At 42.8% G+C, this 18361-nt stretch overlaps 1 protein-coding gene across 3 annotated transcripts in view; it reads left to right on the forward strand.

Moving 5' to 3' along the window:
• LOC124140326 (ubiquitin carboxyl-terminal hydrolase 47-like) overlaps window positions 1-18361 on the forward strand; it is a 63345-nt gene that overhangs the window by 8138 nt on the left and 36846 nt on the right. For 2 of the 3 annotated variants that reach the window (XR_007218286.1, XM_048383717.1), the window contains exons 2-15: window positions 2335-2541; window positions 3541-3654; window positions 4932-5076; window positions 7373-7469; window positions 7925-8003; window positions 8483-8549; window positions 9130-9269; window positions 11651-11740; window positions 11903-11998; window positions 13259-13356; window positions 13750-13892; window positions 14504-14625; window positions 16091-16170; window positions 17259-17310. Coding sequence is in view for 2 of the 3 variants with exons in the window: in XM_048383717.1 (XP_048239674.1) it covers window positions 2335-2541; window positions 3541-3654; window positions 4932-5076; window positions 7373-7469; window positions 7925-8003; window positions 8483-8549; window positions 9130-9269; window positions 11651-11740; window positions 11903-11998; window positions 13259-13356; window positions 13750-13892; window positions 14504-14625; window positions 16091-16170; window positions 17259-17310 (1530 nt within the window). In the remaining variant the exon portion in view is untranslated. Of the gene's footprint in view, window positions 1-2334; window positions 2542-3540; window positions 3655-4931; window positions 5077-5417; window positions 5437-7372; window positions 7470-7924; window positions 8004-8482; window positions 8550-9129; window positions 9270-11650; window positions 11741-11902; window positions 11999-13258; window positions 13357-13749; window positions 13893-14503; window positions 14626-16090; window positions 16171-17258; window positions 17311-18361 lie in introns of those variants that run through there. The other variant, XM_048383718.1, reaches the window with a different exon arrangement.

Genomic DNA, 18361 nt, shown 5'->3' on the forward strand with positions numbered 1-18361 from the left:
ACCTCTCCTGGCTCATCATCCAGACGCAATGAGAACAAGTCATCCTGTTCAAGAAGCCGTTCCTGGAGCCGCTCTCCAGTCCCGTGCTCTAGAGACTACCGCTCCAACTCATGAGGGTCCCTTCGTCCCTGCCTTTGACGATTCACTTTCAGATGTTGACTCCCACCTAGGCCTCAGCCAGGTCCCTGACTGGCTTGCAGATTGCCTGGCTGCTGTCATTCAATCGCTGGGTGAAGACGTGGATAAAAAAGACGTCTGTCTCATCCAACATCCGTCCCTCCTGATACAGTGATTAAAGACTTGAAATCTGCATTGGACAAAGACTTTGCCAAGCTCCTACTTACCCTCTCTTTCAAGGCGCCTCTTTCACTGTCATGGTCTACCGTTGCTATTTACATATATCACCAAGCCAATTGCCACCTACCCCCATTTAAGGAATGTCCAGTTTGAGGTGTCCGGTTCTTCCAACTAGTCGATCAACTGGAGCTCCAGTAATGAGTCCCAACACATCCCAGGTTGCTGCAACATCCTGCAGATGCCCACTCCAGACCAGAGCTCCCAAGGTAGCTCCCACAGAGTAGAAACTCCATCTGGACATCTTTGATCTTGTCTGTCCATATCTCAGTTACCCCAACATCGACCTGTTTGCCACCAGCCAGAACTTCCAGTTCCGGGCCTTCATATCTCTGGTGCTGAATCCACAACCCTGGACAGTCGACACCCTCAGCGTCCCCTGGGAAGGACTAAAAGCATACGCTTTTCCACCGCCAGTACTCCTTCAAAAACTACCAGATTGGCCAAACCTCCATATATGGGACATCATATCCAAGAATCAACTCCCAGAACAGCCGGACAGATCCTTCACCATCCCTCCCCTATCTTTGATAGTGGACGTTGAAGATGAACAGGAACTCCTGCTATGCTTCAATCGACACTCCAAGAAACGTCAAGGATAATGTCACCGCCTTTTCGTCCCGGTTTCTACATCGCAGATGGAAGTCAGCCGCAACCGAGGGGGCACGGGTGGCCCAGTCGTCTAAGGCGCCGCAATTCCCTGTGCAGAGTTGCGTCCCTTGATTGTGGGTTATGATTGTGGGTTCGAATCCCAGTTCGCCCCCATTATGTTTCTAGGTTTGTCAGCACCATACCAGTGGGTTTCACCATAAAGTGGTAAACGTCTGAAACCTGCATCACTTCGGGTTTTCCTCCCACATCAAGCTGACACGCTGTGATATGACTGGAATACTGTTAAAAACGGCGTTAAACCAAACTTACTCACTCACTCAGCTGCAACCGGATTGCCCTATGGCTTTGCACTATGAGGCCGTGGGACTGAATCCTCTGAGAGCCAACCACCTGCATGAGATCCAAGCGGTCACCTCTACCATAAAGCCAACCTTTCGAGCCTACCGGTGTGTGTCACCCCAGGCTAGAAGGTTACATGCTGCTCTCATTGGCTCGGTACATCCGTTCTAGACTTCAACTTCTCTTAATGTCTATTACTGAAATGATATGTGGACATACCTGACTCTCTGATTGGTTGGAGTCTATGGAGAGTTTATTTAAGATCACATTTGAAGATAAAGATGCACTAAGGAGTAATGCAGGACAAGTTAAAAAATTTAGTAAACTCTAGATATTTTTTATCTTCTTATCCTGTGGTGTGCACATAATGATATTTGCAATAGTGCACACATGATATTTATGAACTCAGTAATTTCCCACCCTGTGTGTGATGAACTCCCTGACGTACCATTCAACTGACATGAGGGGGCATAACTCAATAAAGATGCCATTTTGAGAGACCCGTGAAGATGCGGGGTAGAATAGGTCTTCAGCAGCCCATACTTGCCATACAAGGCGACTATGCTTGTCGTAACACTGAACTGATACAGGTAATTCATTCACAGGCGACTATGCTTGTCCTAACGGGATCGGGTGGTCAGGCTCACTGACTTCGTTGATGCATGTCATCGATCCCAATTGCGTGGATCGATGCTCATGATATCAATCACTGGATTGTCTGGTCCAGACTCAATTATTTACCGACTGCCGTCATACAGCTGGAATATTGCTGAGTGAGGTGTTAAACAACAAACAAACCAAACCATTTTGAGATGTTCATGAATTCCACAAAACTAGATCTGATTGGAGTGCTGGACAGATAGACTGCTGTAATAGGAAAGAATCGTGTAGTTCTTAACCTTTTGAGCAGTATAGGAACAAATCAGGTGTTCTTTAATGTCTTTTGAGTAGAATATTTCGTCGTTAGTCAAAATGTGATTTTTTTCTGATTACGATCGTAAAATTTTATAGAACACGTTGTGTTTTCAGGGTGTGTGTGTTGCTGATGAGGAGAAGGTCCTCTGCATCATCAGTGACCTGGTGAACGTCACCAAGCCGGGATGCAAGCACACCCTGAATCTGCCAGCATCTACCTCCGTGAGGGAGACGCTGAAGGAGATGGTGAAGATTTGCAACTATGACCCCGAGACTGTCCTCATTCACTATGAAATTACGCATGGAGGAGGGGATGATGATGTGAGTATACCTGTTGAATGTCAAGTGAATGAAGTGGTCGACTAGTGGTTGAGGAGTTTGCTCATTGTTCGATTCCAGGTTCGATTTCCCACATGGGTGTGAAGCACATTTCTTGTGTACCCGCTATGATATTGCTGAAAGTGGCGTAAAATCTCACTCACTCACTCACTCACTCACTCACTCACTCACTCACTCACTCACTCACTCACTCACTCACTCACTCACTCACTCACTCACTCACTCACTCACTCACTCACTTCATTGTGCAGAGTTGCATCCCTTGGGCACACCAGATACCTGTGATTGTGGCTTCGAATCCTGGCTCGCCTCGATTATGTTTCCAGGTTTGTCAGCAAATCTGGGTTTCACAAGATTGGTAAATGTCTAAGGCCTGCATCACTTCGGCTTTCCTCCCCATTAAGCTGACAACTGGAATAATGTTAAAAGAGGCATGAAACTCACTCACTCACTCACAGACTTGGTGTATTCAGATTTGACCAGTCGATTCTAATGTTTACAAATGATTCTGGCTAGTGTTGGTTTTGTACAATCTTCATCCCCTGCCACTAGAGCTGGCTAAAAAGTTCGATAAGCGGAATTATTGTCAATGGGAAGAAATATTAACGATTATTGATATGAAATTGTTGTCATCGATAAGAACTTACTTAAACTATTGTAATGATATAAAGTTTAGATTTACCGAAACAGACTTGTTATTGTCAATAATGTCATTTGTCGAAGATGGAAAGCAACTGTTTTTGTTACATCTCAAATGTCCACAAAGTAATCCATGCCTCAACATGTCACTGCACACCAGTGGTGTGAAAAATGTTGATTTCTTCCTGGACTTTCTAGCACATTTGCTGATAATAATTGATCGATATTTGGTTGGCGATTATCGATCTCTATTATCTATATCGATAACCGGCCCTACCTGCCACATTGCAATCCACAGGTCTACTCCTGCTTCCCCATGACAGGCTTCTCCTCTTGTTCCAGGTGATTCTCAGCAATGTAACAGATAAAGCACTTGGAGCTATCGTAGTTCCAAACATACGGAAACACTCCTTCACTGTCCACGAGAAGGAAGGAGTGACGCCCAAAAAGATGGAAGTAAGCTGGAATCATCACGATTCAGATCTAGATTTACTTTGCTTAGGTATCAACAGATAGATTTTTGTTAGCTGGTGGCTGGACTGACGAGTGCAACATCTCTTGTCTGTTCATTGATGCTATTCACACACTTATTTAGGCTCAACAAAGTCTAGCTTCGCAAAGTCTTGCTCAACAAAGTCTTGCTCAACAAAGTCTAGCTCAACAAAGTCTAGCTCAACAAAGTCTAGCTCAACAAAGTCTAGCTCATGTGTAGTTAATCAGACCCCTTTACATCTAAACATGACATTTATTAACAACACTTCGTTGATGTAGAAGAAAGATTGTTTAGAAAAATTGGGAAAAGAGGAATATGTTCATCATTCTTCAGAAGAAGGCGCCAATAAATATGTTCATTAGAAGTAGGCGCCGATAAATATGTTCATTAGAAGTAGGCGCCGATAAATATGTTCATTAGAAGTAGGCACCGATAAATATGTTCATTAGAAGTAGGCACCAATAAATATGTTCATTAGAAGTAGGCACCGATAAATATGTTCATTAGAAGTAGGCACCGATAAATATGTTCATTAGAAGTAGGCACCGATAAATATGTTCATTAGAAGTAGGCACCGATAAATATGTTCATCAGAAGTAGGCACCGATAAATATGTTCATTAGAAGTAGGCACCGATAAATATGTTCATTAGAAGTAAGCACTGATAAATATGTTCATTAGAAGTAAGCACTGATAAATATGTTCATTGGAAGTAACCACCATTAAATATGTTCATTAGAAGTAGGCACCGATAAATATGTTCATTAGAAGTAAGCACTGATAAATATGTTCATTAGAAGTAGGCACCGATAAATATGTTCATTAGAAGTAGGCACCGATAAATATGTTCATTAGAAGAAGGCACTGATAAGTATGTTCATCAGAAGTAAGCACCGATAAATATGTTCATCAGAAGTAAGCACTGATAAATATGTTCATTAGAAGTAGGCACCGATAAATACGTTCATTAGAAGTAGGCACCGATAAATATGTTCATCAGAAGTAAGCACCGATAAAGCCCAACCCCAACCCCTCAATCTGACAGGACGAGAGTATTGAGACCAGTTGTTCACTGAATATTAGGCAGTTTCATAGTCCTCAAGTCTAAGTGTGCATGACAACATGATAAATATTCAGCTCTGAAATTGAAGTATATTACATTCGACCTGTATTAGGTTTATATAGCCGTAGGTGGTTTTGTCACCCTGAACATGTATGACCATTTGCTGTGTTTCCCCAGAGCGAGACGTCCACATCTGGCTATGAGAGTCAGGCGTCCAGTAGCACCTCGTACACCAGCGGCGACACCTACACCAGCTACTCATCGACGTCACACACAGACCCCTCCTACTCATATGCTTCAGCTCTCATCAAATCAGACACAGGTGAGAATGTCTCAGCTCTCATCAAATCAGACACAGGTGAGAATGTCTCAGCTCTCATCAAATCAGACACAGGTGAGAATGTCTCAGCTCTCATTGAATCTGACACAGGTGAGAATGTCTTAGCTCTCATTAAATCAGACAAAGGTGAGAATGCCTCAGCTCTCATTAAATCTGAGACAGGTGAGAATGTCTCAGCTCTCATTGAATCTGATACAGGTGAGAATGTCTCAGCTCTTATTGAATCTGACACAGGTGAGAATGTCTAAGCTCTCATTAAATCAGACACAGGTGAGAATGTCTCAGCTCTCATTGAATCTGACACAGGTGAGAATGTCTCAGCTCTCATCAAATCAGACACAGGTGAGAATGTCTCAGCTCTCATTGAATCTAACACAGGTGAGAATGTCTCAGCTGTCATTGAATCTGACACAGGTGAGAATGTCTCCGCTCTCATTGAATCTGACACAGGTAAGAATGTCTCAGCTCTCATTGAATCTGACACAGGTGAGAATGTCTCAGCTCTCATTGAATCTGAGACAGGTGAGAATGTCTCAGCTGTCATTGAATCTGACACAGCTAAGAATGTCTCAGCTCTCATTGAATCTGAGACAGGTGAGAATGTCTCAGCTCTCATTGAATCTGAGACAGGTGAGAATGTCTCAGCTGTCATTTAAATCTGACACAGGTAAGAATGTCTCAGCTCTCATTGAATCTGACACAGGTAAGAATGTCTCAGCTCTCAATAAATCAGACAAAGGTGAGAATGTATCAGCTCTCATTAAATTAGACACAGGTGAGAATGTCTCAGCTCTCATTAAATCAGACACAGGTGAGAATTTCTCAGCTCTCATTGAATCTGACACAGGTAAGAATGTCTCAGCTCTCATTAAATCAGACACAGGTGAGAATTTCTCAGCTCTCATTGAATCTGACACAGGTGAGAATGTCTCAGCTCTCATTAAATTAGACACAGGTGAGAATGTCTCAGCTCTCATTAAATCTGACACAGGTGAGAATTTCTCAGCTCTCATTAAATCTGACACAGGTGAGAATGTCTCAGCTCTCATTAAATCAGACACAGGTGAGAATTTCTCACCTCTCATTGAATCTGACACAGGTGAGAACACAACCTTTTCACAGTATACACAACTCAGGCCCAATATCTTCTTTTATAGCTAAAATGATACAATTATCATTAAAGCGCCTGCATGTTGTCAGAAATGAGCGAGCCACTGATAATGCCCATATATTGCTTGACGACGCCCGTTGTTAGGTGACGTCATGGGGATAGGGAAATTTCACATTCAATAGTGACGTCATCTATGACGTTTCCATATTTGTAAAAGTGGGTCAGTGAAATTCGTGTTGATAGCAGTAAATGTTTCAAAACCGATATTGTTGTTTATTTTTATTTGATAACAAATTCTATCCATTTTAGCTTTAAGCCCTTGATCTTTTCATCCGCCCTCCTTCGTCGGGCAGTTAATGGAAGACCTCAAGTTTCTTCAAATGATAATGGGGGCGGTCGGGTAGCCTAGTGGTTAAAGCGTTCGCTCGTCACGCCGAAGACCCGGGTTCGATTCCTGACATGGGTACAATGTGTGAAGCCCATTTCTGGTGTCCCCCGCCGTGATATTGCTGGAATATTGCTAAAAGCGGCGTAAAACCACACTCACTCACTCACTCACTCACTCACTCAAATGATAATGCCCTGAAAAATAGCGTGACCCTCATAATAATGATCCAGTTGTCGTCAGTAGTTGATATGCCAATAATGACTATTGGCGTGATGACTTATGCACACAACACAGGTCACATATCAGGGGAAGTTAAGTTTCTGGGTCTTTGGTCCTGCCCGTCAGAACTGACTAAAGATATCACAAGTGATTCTGTGGCATTTTATTGGCTAACCAAGCAATGTATTTTGTATTATGTTTTCCAACTCCCAAAAAATTAGGCCATGCCCACTAATGGACGAGAGTTTCCTGATTGGCTGATAATAGAAAGGGTGGGGCTTATGTTTCATTATTACACTGATCGATGTCACCGATTGTCTAATTTTATTGACAGTTTTGTGATAATGGTTAAATAAGCAGTTATTGTTGTCATATTTAAAGAATTGACTTCAATATCTTTTTGCACGTATTGAGTTATTAACATAAAACACACTTATCGTGCACACTTTGCATAACTCTGCAGCTACTCAGGTTTACAAAGCGTGCTCACCATATTTTTTGTTTATACCTCAATAAACGCCAAAAATATTGAAGTCAGTTTTTATGTGTGTGTGTTGCAGGGTATGTTGGCCTCGTGAACCAGGCAATGACGTGCTACCTGAACAGCCTGCTACAGACCCTGTACATGACGCCAGAGTTCAGGGATGCAATCTACAGGTGACTTACCATCCTTGTTACCACCTCAGGGGCGGTCAGGTAGCCTAGTGGTTAAAGCGTTTGCTCGTCTAGCCGAAGACCATGGTTCGATTCCCGGCATGGGTACAATGTGTGAAGCACATTTCTGGTGTCCCCCGCCGTGATATTACTGGAATATTGCTAAAAGCAGCGTAAAACCATACTCACTCACTCACACTTACCACTTCAAGTCTTCTGGGGCAGGTTCACAGCAGGCCCTGCTTGTCAACAGAGCCAAGTATAATGTGTCTTTGTACCCCAAGATGTGGATTGTTCATCATGCTATCAACCACTAGTTTGCCTGACAAACATTTGAAAAGTACAAGCTACGATGATATAGCTGGAATATTGCCTATTTCAGTGTAAAACACATTCATTCATTAATCTTTCAATGCTGATTAATTAACTTTAATCTGTTTATGAACTTACTGTTTCAGGTGGGAGTTCAATGGGCCAGATGAGGAGGTTGTGAAGAGTATTCCCTTTCAGCTCCAGAATCTGTTTCTACAACTACAGGTAATGCTGAATGCCAAGTTTACCCTTCCCCAGGTAGAGAGCCCGCAACCACCTGCCTGCTTGTTGTTGCGACTTACCAATTATCTCCCCTGAACTCCATCACAGCGGTAGAATCTAACATCTTCAGTCCACTAGTCCTTATAATGATAAAATATAGCAAAGCCCTTAAAAATAGCACATTTTTACTAGGTCTTATGATACCTTTACTATTGGGCAGTTTGGCAAGGACTATAGGACTAGTGCCAATTTCTATCACTGCATCATTATGAATCCTAATCTACTAGTTGACCTTGGAGGTGTATCTGGTTAACTGGACACAGATGGACATGATGAACCAGGTCACCACAGTGTAGATGTTATTTCTGTACTTCTAACTTTGTCTGGAGCTGAAACCTGCTTTGTTTGGTATCCTCAGCCGATACATATGTCGTCACTAAGATCTATTGACAAGATGCTGACTTGATCTTGTTTTGTTGTAGACAAGTAAGAAGAAGTCGGTGGAGACGACGGACTTGACCCGCAGCTTTGGCTGGGACAGCAGTGAAGGTTAGTAATAGACACTTGACTGTTTGATGTGTATGGAGGTTTGACTGATATGTATGGAGGTTTGACTGTTTGGTGTGAATGGAGGTTTGACTGTTTGATGTGTATGGAGGTTTGACTGTTTGATGTGTATGGAGGTTTGACTGTTTGATGTGAATGGAGGTTTGACTGTTTGATGTGAATGGAGGTTTAACTGATGTGTATGGATGTTTGACTGTTTGATGTGAATGGAGGTTTGACTGTTTGATGTGTATGAAGGTTTGACTGGTTTGATGTGAATGGAGGTTTGACTGCTTGATGTGAATGGAGGTTTGACTGTTTGATGTGAATGAAGGTTTGATGTGTGTGGAGGTTTGACTGGTTTGATGTGTGTGGAGGTTTGACTGGTTTGATGTGTGTGGAGGTTTGACTGGTTTGATGTGTACAGAGGTTTGACTGGTTTGATGTGTACAGAGGTTTGACTGGTTTGATGTATACAGAGGTTTGACTGGTTTGATGTGTACAGAGGTTTGACTGGTTTGATGTGTATGGATGTTTGACTGGTCTGATGTGTATGGAGGTTTGACTGTGTTTGATGTTCCAGTGTGGCAGCAGCATGATGTACAGGAGCTGTGTCGAGTTATGTTTGATGCCCTGGAACACACGTGGAAGAATACAGACCAAGCCCATCTCATCAACCACCTCTACCAGGGAAAGCTCAAGGACTATGTCAAATGTCTTGAAGTAAGTCATACAACATTACCTATTGAGCATTCAGTTTATAGTTACATGGTTTGCTAGACAGATACCTGAGACTTTATTTTGAATACAACATTGCCAACCTTCAGAATTGAGTAAGTCAAGGGGGGCACGGGTGGCCCAGTAGTCTAAGGCGCCGGGATTCTCTGTGCAGAGTTGCGTCCCTTGGGCACGCCAGAAACCTATGATTGTGGGTTTGAATCTAGGTTCGCCCAATTATGTTTCTAGGTTTGTCCGAACCATACCCGTGCTCGTGGGTTTCAACCAAGTGGTAAACGTCCGAGACCTGCATCACTTCGGGCTTTCCTCCCACATTAAGATGACACACCGTGATATAACTGGAATACTGTTAAAGCGGCGTTAAACCCAACTCACTCACTAGTAAGTCAATTGCTAAAAGCGGTGTAAAACCATACTCACTCACTCACTAGTAAGTCAAGTTATTTTCTTGAACAAGTCCATCAGTGGACACACTGAGCTGGGTAAAACTAATGCACATTTTGTTTGAAACTGTGAAACATATTGTATGAGTTGTTGCTTCAATTTTACGTCAGTGTCGCACTCTAGAAACTCACTGGATTGCCACAGTATCAAGAAACAATTTCACTAACTTTATGAACCTATTTACTCTTGTCTCATGTCTAGATCACATGGCCCTACGTGTTGACAGTTCTTACTTAAACTTTCCCTGCCTGTTGATAATGTGTATGTGCTTGATTTGATCACTGTATTAGGGACCATTCCCTGCCTGTTGACAGTGTGTATGTGCTTGATTTGATCACTGGTATTGGGGACCATTCCCTGCCTGTTGACATTGTGTATGTGCTTGATTTGATCACTTGTCTTGAGCACCATTCCCTGCCCGCTGACAGTGTGTATGTGCTTGATTTGATCACTTGTCCTGGGCACCATTCCCTGCCTGTTGACTGTGTATGTGCTTGATTTGATAACTCATCTTGAGCACCATTCCCTGCCTGTTGACATTGTGTATGTGCTTGATTTGATCACTGGTATTAGGGACCATTCCCTGCCTGTTGACATTGTGTATGTGCTTGATTTGATCACTCATCTTGAGCACCATTCCCTGCCTGTTGACATTGTGTATGTGCTTGATTTGATCACTTGTCTTGAGCACCATTCCCTGCCCGCTGTCAGTATGTATGTGCTTGATTTGATCACTTGTCCTGGGAACCATTCCCTGCCTGCTGACAATGTGTATGTGCTTGATTTGATCACTGTATTAGGGACCATTCCCTGCCTGTTGACATTGTGTATGTGCTTGATTTGATCACTGGTATTGGGGACCATTCCCTGCCTGTTGACAGTGTGTATGTGCTTGATTTGATCACTGGTATTGGGGACCATTCCCTGCCTGTTGACAGTGTGTATGTGCTTGATTTGATCACTGTATTAGGGACCATTCCCTGCCTGTTGACAGTGTGTATGTGCTTGATTTGATCACTGGTATTGGGGACCATTCCCTGCCTGTTGACAGTGTGTATGTGCTTGATTTGATCACTGTATTAGGGACCATTCCCTGCCTGCTGACATTGTGTATGTGCTTGATTTGATAACTCATCTTGAGCACCATTCCCTGCCTGTTGACATTGTGTATGTGCTTGATTTGATCACTGGTATTAGGGACCATTCCCTGCCTGTTGACATTGTGTTTGTGCTTGATTTGATCACTTGTCTGGAGCACCATTCCCTGCCCGCTGACAGTGTGTATGTGCTTGATTTGATCACTTGTCCTGGGCACCATTCCCTGCCTGTTGACTGTGTATGTGCTTGATTTGATAACTCATCTTGAGCACCATTCCCTGCCTGTTGACATTGTGTATGTGCTTGATTTGATCACTGGTATTAGGGACCATTCCCTGCCTGTTGACATTGTGTATGTGCTTGATTTGATCACTCATCTTGAGCACCATTCCCTGCCTGTTGACATTGTGTATGTGCTTGATTTGATCACTTGTCTTGAGCACCATTCCCTGCCCGTTGACATTGTGTATGTGCTTGATTTGATCACTTGTCTTGAGCACCATTCCCTGCCCGTTGACAGTGTGTATGTGCTTGATTTGATCACTTGTCCTGGGAACCATTCTCTGCCCGTTGACAGTGTGTATGTGCTTGATTTGATCACTTGTCCTGGGAACCATTCCCTGCCTGTTGACTGTGTATGTGCTTGATTTGATCACTTGTCCTGGGAACCATTCTCTGCCTGTTGACATTGTGTATGTGCTTGATTTGATCACTTGTCTTGAGCACCATTCCCTGCCCGCTGACATTGTGTATGTGCTTGATTTGATCACTTGTCCTGGGAACCATTCTCTGCCTGCTGACATTGTGTATGTGCTTGATTTCAGTGTGGTTATGAGAGTGCTCGCACCGACGCCTACCTAGACATTCCCCTTGTTATCCGGCCATTTGGATCCAACCAGGTGCATGGAAGTGTGGTAAGTACCACTTGGCAGTTAACTTAAAGAAAAGAAAATCATTTTCTGGAGATATGGTTTATGATGATATTTTTTAGTATGGCACTGCAACCAAACATTTGTTGGATATTACCAAACTGTCTGACAGTGTATATGTATGGGTGACCATTTGTTTCATTCCAGGAACAAGCACTGGATGCGTTTGTTCAGCCTGAGATCCTGGATTGCAGCAATCAGTATTTCTGTGAACGTTGCAACAAGAAGTGCAATGCCCATAAGGTATTTCTCATTATTCAATCCGACAGTAATGTCCGTATCATTTTTCTCTTGGATGACTCATTGTTCACTTCTGAAGTCCTTCCTTTGAAAGCATATCGTTATATAAAAAAGCCTGCGATAATTGCCACATGGCAAACATCTCTAAAACTAAGACCGTTGAAGCCGGAACACACTACACCTGTAATAACAATGACCCCTTGCAAGGTAGTTATTTACAATACTTACAAGACATGAAGAGTCGACCGCCTCCGTGGTCTAGTGGTAGAGCGTCTGCCCAGAGAACGTAAGATCAAGGGTTCGATCCCCGGCCACGTCATACCAAAAGACGTTAAAAGATGGTACTTGTTGTTACCCTGTCTGGCCCTCGGCATAAAGAGGCTGAAACAAGGACTGGTTGGCCCGGAGTATACTGTGTCTGATGCGGGTATCCATGTTAAACTGCGGTATGGTATCTCAGTGAGCTAGCACTATAAATCCACATCAGTCCGGACTAGTACAAGCAGCCACACACACACACACGTGCATCCACGTCGCTATATAAGTGCAATAATTTTGGATGCGACATTAAACCCCATTTCACCTCACCTCACATGAGGAGTCAGATTATACTATTACATTATATAACAAAAACCAGTTAGTGTGGGAGATCTGTCAGTTCGGATCACTCTCTCGGAGTGACAGAAGCGAATTCATTTGGCTCAGCTGCAACTATAGTGTTTCACGGGGTCACGTGGTACCTGCCATAATAGGTCACGTCAGTAGGTCAGTGCGTATATTCAATGATAATATAACTATGAGGTTTTTTCCTTTAATCTTTTTATTAATATCACTACTAATACGGGTCTGTCACGAGGAAAGAATTTAAGGAGTTAAATGCAATGAGTCACCCCAGAGAATAATTATCCTCATTTAATTATGAATTACTGCTCATTAATAAAAATGTATAAATGATTAGTGTAGTAGAAATGTCTGGATGATCGTAGCTCCTGTACCTTAATATAGGAATTATGATAGTTGTTGCGCTAAGATAGCGGGGAATTGGACCCTTTTCACTTTAAGATCCAAGCCCCTCCTTCCAAATATCAAATGGTCAATCCTGAAGGACCCATTGCATGATATGTACCCTGGACTGCATCGTGAGGGATGGTCAGTATTAGACTCAGAATTTATTATTGACATAAGATGAACTTTAGAAACTTAATATGTCCAAAGGGACATTGTGATAGAATGCTTCATTGAGATGATGTGTTATGTTTCCAGGGTTTGAAGTTTGTGTCATTTCCCTACCTCCTAACACTACAGTTGAAAAGGTTTGACTTTGATTATGCAACAATGCACCGCATCAAACTCAACGACAGGTGAGTATTATCAACCATCGGATCAGTTTTGTGATGTGCGGTCTGTAAATTGATTCTCATACTCGTGATAATTAATTATGTGGGCTCTCATCCATAATTTTCCCTGACGGTGAAGGCGCGGGTTAGAGTTGGTCTTCAGCAACCCATGCCTGACACAATTAGCGACTAATGGGATCGGGTGGTCAGGGTCGCTGACTTGGTATGATGCATGTCAGAATATTCCAATTGTGTAGATCGATGTTCATCCTGTCAATCACTGGATTGTCTGGTCCAGACTCGATTATTAACAGACTGCCCTCATATAGCTGGAATATTGCTGATTGCGGCGTTATGCAACAACAAAACAAACAAAATCATCATTGGGGCTGTTGTTAAATGGTTGTCTGCTTCCAGGATGACGTTTGCGGAAGTGTTGAACCTCAATCGGTTTGTGACCCCGGAGACTCCCTCCAAGGAGCAGAAGGTGGACGAAGCTGCCGAGGTTACCAAACCCAGCGCCGTCACCAGTAATGGTCCTACAGACAGCAGTGATGAGGGTAGGTTATCTATACCAATGATCAAATATGGAATTTACGACCAGTTCTGTTTACAGCAAGTTTGAATGGTTCTCATTGATCCTCTGACTAGTTAGAGACAAAACTGATTCAGGGATAATTCTAGGGTGAAGCCTTGTGCTTTTAGCCCCTAAATTTGAAAAAAAGGCCGACATTTTTAAATACAATGGTTCATTCTTATATTGTGTTGCATAGGCATACCTCATACAACTATATAAATATATGTGGTCACTCATGGTTAAAGCGTTCGCTCGTCCAGATCCAGATTCGATTCCCAACATGGGTACAATGTGTGAAGCCCATTTCTGGTGTCCTCCGCCGTGATATTGCTGGAATATTGCTTAAAGCGGCGTAAAACCATACTTACTCACTCTGAAATATTTGAAATTTCCATATAAAGGGCTCATGTCTAATGTCTAGAGTGAACCCTGCTGATGTATTGGGATGTCATATTGAGACGAGTTGAAATGTGTGACCAAGCCAGTGTATGATCATGATAAAACTGACTAATCTGTATTGCCTCACTCACTCATTCTAGAACAGACATAAAGGTATGTGATACATGGTGGTGACTGTTCCCTCCCTGTGTGCAGGTATAGACGAGGGTATTGAGGTGGAGAATGGGCTGTCTGGAGCTTCCTCCAGCAGTGACTCATCTAGTCTCAGCAGTGAAGCTGCAACCAATGACAAGAATGCCAGGGAATCCGTGTGTCAGGTGAGTTGCCCCCCACTCACTCACCATGTCGCTGTTAAGGGGTTGGGTGGGTGGGGCTAGTCTCAGCAGTGAAGCTGCAACCAATGACAAGAATGCCAGGGAATCTGTGTGTTGGGTGAGTTCCTGTTGCTATGGGTATCTGAGAAGCTAAATCTGCATTCACTGCATTCACCTATGTTTGTCATACTGGGCCCGGGGGCGGTCGGGTAGCCTAGTGGTTAAAGCGTGCGCTTGTCACGCCGAAGACCTGGGTTCGATTCCCGACATGGGTACAATGTGTGAAGCCCATTACTTGTGTCCCCCGCCGTGATATTGCTGGAATATTGCTAAAAGCGGCGTAAAACCATACTCACTCACTTACTCACTCATACTGGGCCCGTGGGGTTACAATAGGTCTCAAGCAACCCCTGCTTGTTGTATGAGGCGACTTGGATTGGCTAATCAACCTCATTGACTTAGTTGATTGCCGGTCATCATACCCAAACAGCATCGGTCAGTGCTAAACACATCACCAGATTTTCTTGTCCAGACTTGATTATTTACTGGTTGCTGTTATATGGCTGCAATATTGCTGGAATATTGCTGATCGTGGCGTTAAACAACAAAATTGTAATGGTGAAGACCTGTTTCATTTGCCCACCTTTCTGTTGTCCTTCCTCCTGTGATATTGTTGAAGTGGAAACTAACAGTACCGACTGTCTCCCTTGCCGTGTTATCTGTGGCAAACCTTCCAGGTGATTGAGTCATGTTGAACCATATCTTTGAACCACCACTGGGTTAAAATTGGTCTTCAGAAACCCATGCTTGTCATAAGAGGCTAATGACGGGATCAGGTTGTCAGGCTCGCTGACTTGCTTGATGCATGTCATTGTATCCCCGTAGAACAATGCTCATAATATCAATCATTGGATTGTCTGGTCCTGACTTTATTGTTTATAGACTGCTGTCATATACCGTATATCGCTGTGTATAAGACGACCCCCCTGTACACGCCTTCGAAATCAGCCCAAAATCCTATACTCCGTGTATAAGGCAACCTGGAATGAAACACATCACAAGTGCGCGCACAAACCTTATATATGCAATAAAAATATGTTTATCTTGCGTTGTTTGTTTCTACGATGACTGGTCGCGTGTGTAACTCCAGCACATGTTGCCATTTTGTGTTTACACTGTGCGACACCAAATTGGTGCCCGTAAAATAAAATTCATTTATGAAGTAATAACATAAGAACATATTTCAAGTTACGAGTTACGATCACATCTTTGTTTACATACATAAATCCATTCATCATTCAGAATCATACATAAATACATACATCATTCAGAATCATACATAAATACATACATCATTCAAAAAATCATACATAAAATCACAAAGGTATTTGGAATATTGCTGAGTGCAGCATTAAACAACAAAGAAACAAAAACATTGAGATACCTGAGACATGTGTTTTTCTTGCAGGGCCCGTATGAGTATGAGTTATTTTCTATAATGATTCACTCCGGCAGTGCAGCAGGAGGGCACTACTATGCTTATATCAAGTAAGTGAGCCAGTTCCTTCAGTAGCATGTAAGGCTTGGTTCCATAGCAGGACTCAGATCTGTGGCAGATTGTCTCGCTCAGGGCAGGTTTAGTTGTATGGCGTAAGGTTGACATCATTTAGATATCTGGTGTCACATCAATTTTCCTGTTGACATCACTGAGAAGATGATGTTGAATATAGATGATGTTTTATAAAGATTACGTCAAATATTAATCCTTTCCTAAATCTGTCCAGATTGAGACAATCTACCACAGATGAGAGACCTGCCGTTGTTCCTACACGTATATACAACTCAAAAGAAGTTTCTCATGACTGTAGTTAATCTGTCATGGCTGGTGGGTGTTGCGACACACAGCCTTCATATTGTGGGTGTTCTTTAACATGTGTTGAGTAGACCCGTGAAGATCCGGGGTAGAATAGGTCTTCAGCAACCCATGCTTGACGTAAAAGGTGACTATGCTTGTTGTAAGAAGCTACTAACGGGATCGGGTGGTAAGGCTTGCTGACTTGGTTGATGCATGTCATCGATCCCAATTGCATTGATCGATGCTCATGAGGTCAATCACTGGATTGTCAGGCCCAGACTTGATTATTCACAGACCGCCGTCATAAAGCTGGAATATTGCTGAGTGCGGCGTTAAACAACAAACAAACGAACAGTGATTTGAAGTAGACACAATCATGGATAGGAACTTCTTTATTAGAAATAAGAAATACCTGTCTAACAATTCATAGTATATGTACTCCTATAACAATCGAAATAGAAATACTATCATCCTGTGGTGCTGATTATAGACCTAATACAGTAGTGTTAGGTGTTAGTTGGTGTGATTGGAACCCCTGTAGGGATTCTAGTGAGGTCCCCAGTAGCCTGTACTTGCTATTGCTGACTGCAGCATTTGTGACTAGACTCTTGACTCATGGAATAATTATTGGCTGTGACAGAGTCGACATAGATTTCTACTTATTCTTTTAATGCAACAATGCAGGTACTGGGATGTTTATCAAGGATGTAAATAAATTGATTGATGTATTTTCTCCAAGATGTCTGTATCAATTCCATGTGTACATATTGTTTATTCACAGGTCTTTCAAAGATGGTCAGTGGTATAGTTTCAATGATCAGCAAGTCACAAGGGTGAGTTGGCTAGCCACAGTTACTTAGCCACAGTTACTAGTCACAGTTACTTAGCCACAGTAACTAGCCACAGTTACTTAGCCACAGTTACTAGCCACAGTTACCTAGCCACAGTTACTAGCCACAGTTACTAGCCACAGTTACTTAGCCACAGTTTTTAACCACTGTTACTAGCCACAGTTACTTAGCCACAGTTACTTAGCCACAGTTACTTAGCCACAGTTACTTAGCCACTGTTACTTAGCCACAGTTACTTAGCCACTGTTACTAGTCACTGTTACAAGCCACTGTTACTAGCCACAGTTACTTAGTCACTGTTACTTAGCCACAGTTACTTAGCCACAGTTACTTAGCCACTGTTTCTAACCGCTGTTACTAGCCACAGTTACTTAGCCACAGTTACTAGTCACTGTTACAAGCCACAGTTACTAGCCACAGTTACTAACCACTGTTACTAGCCACAGTTACAAGCCACAGTTACTTAGCCACAGTTACTTAGCCACAGTTACTAGCCACAGTTACATAGCCACAGTTACTTAGCCACAGTTACTTAGCCACAGTTACTTAGCCACAGTTACTTAGCCACAGTTACTTAGCCACAGTTACTTAGCCACTGTTACTTAGCCACAGTTACTTTGCCACAGTTACTTAGCCACAGTTACTTAGCCACTGTTACTTAGCCACAGTTACTTAGCCACAGTTACTTAGCCACAGTTACTTAGCCACTGTTACAAGCCACAGTTACTAGCCACAGTTACTTAGCCACAGTAACTTAGCCACAGTTACTTAGCCACTGTTACTAGCCACAGTTACATAGCCACAGTTACTTAGCCACAGTTACTTAGCCACTGTTACTAGCCACAGTTACTTAGCCACAGTTACTTAGCCACAGTTACTTAGCCACAGTTACTAGTCACTGTTACAAGCCACAGTTACTAGCCACAGTTACTTAGCCACAGTTACTTAGCCACAGTTATTTAGCCAGTTACTAGCCACAGTTACTTAGCCACAGTTACTTAGCCACAGTTACTAAGCCACAGTTACTAGCCAC

This window comes from Haliotis rufescens, unplaced genomic scaffold (genome assembly GCF_023055435.1).
Source record: "Haliotis rufescens isolate VD_foot unplaced genomic scaffold, xgHalRufe1.0.p SCAF_5, whole genome shotgun sequence".
NCBI classification, from domain to species: domain Eukaryota; kingdom Metazoa; phylum Mollusca; class Gastropoda; order Lepetellida; family Haliotidae; genus Haliotis; species Haliotis rufescens.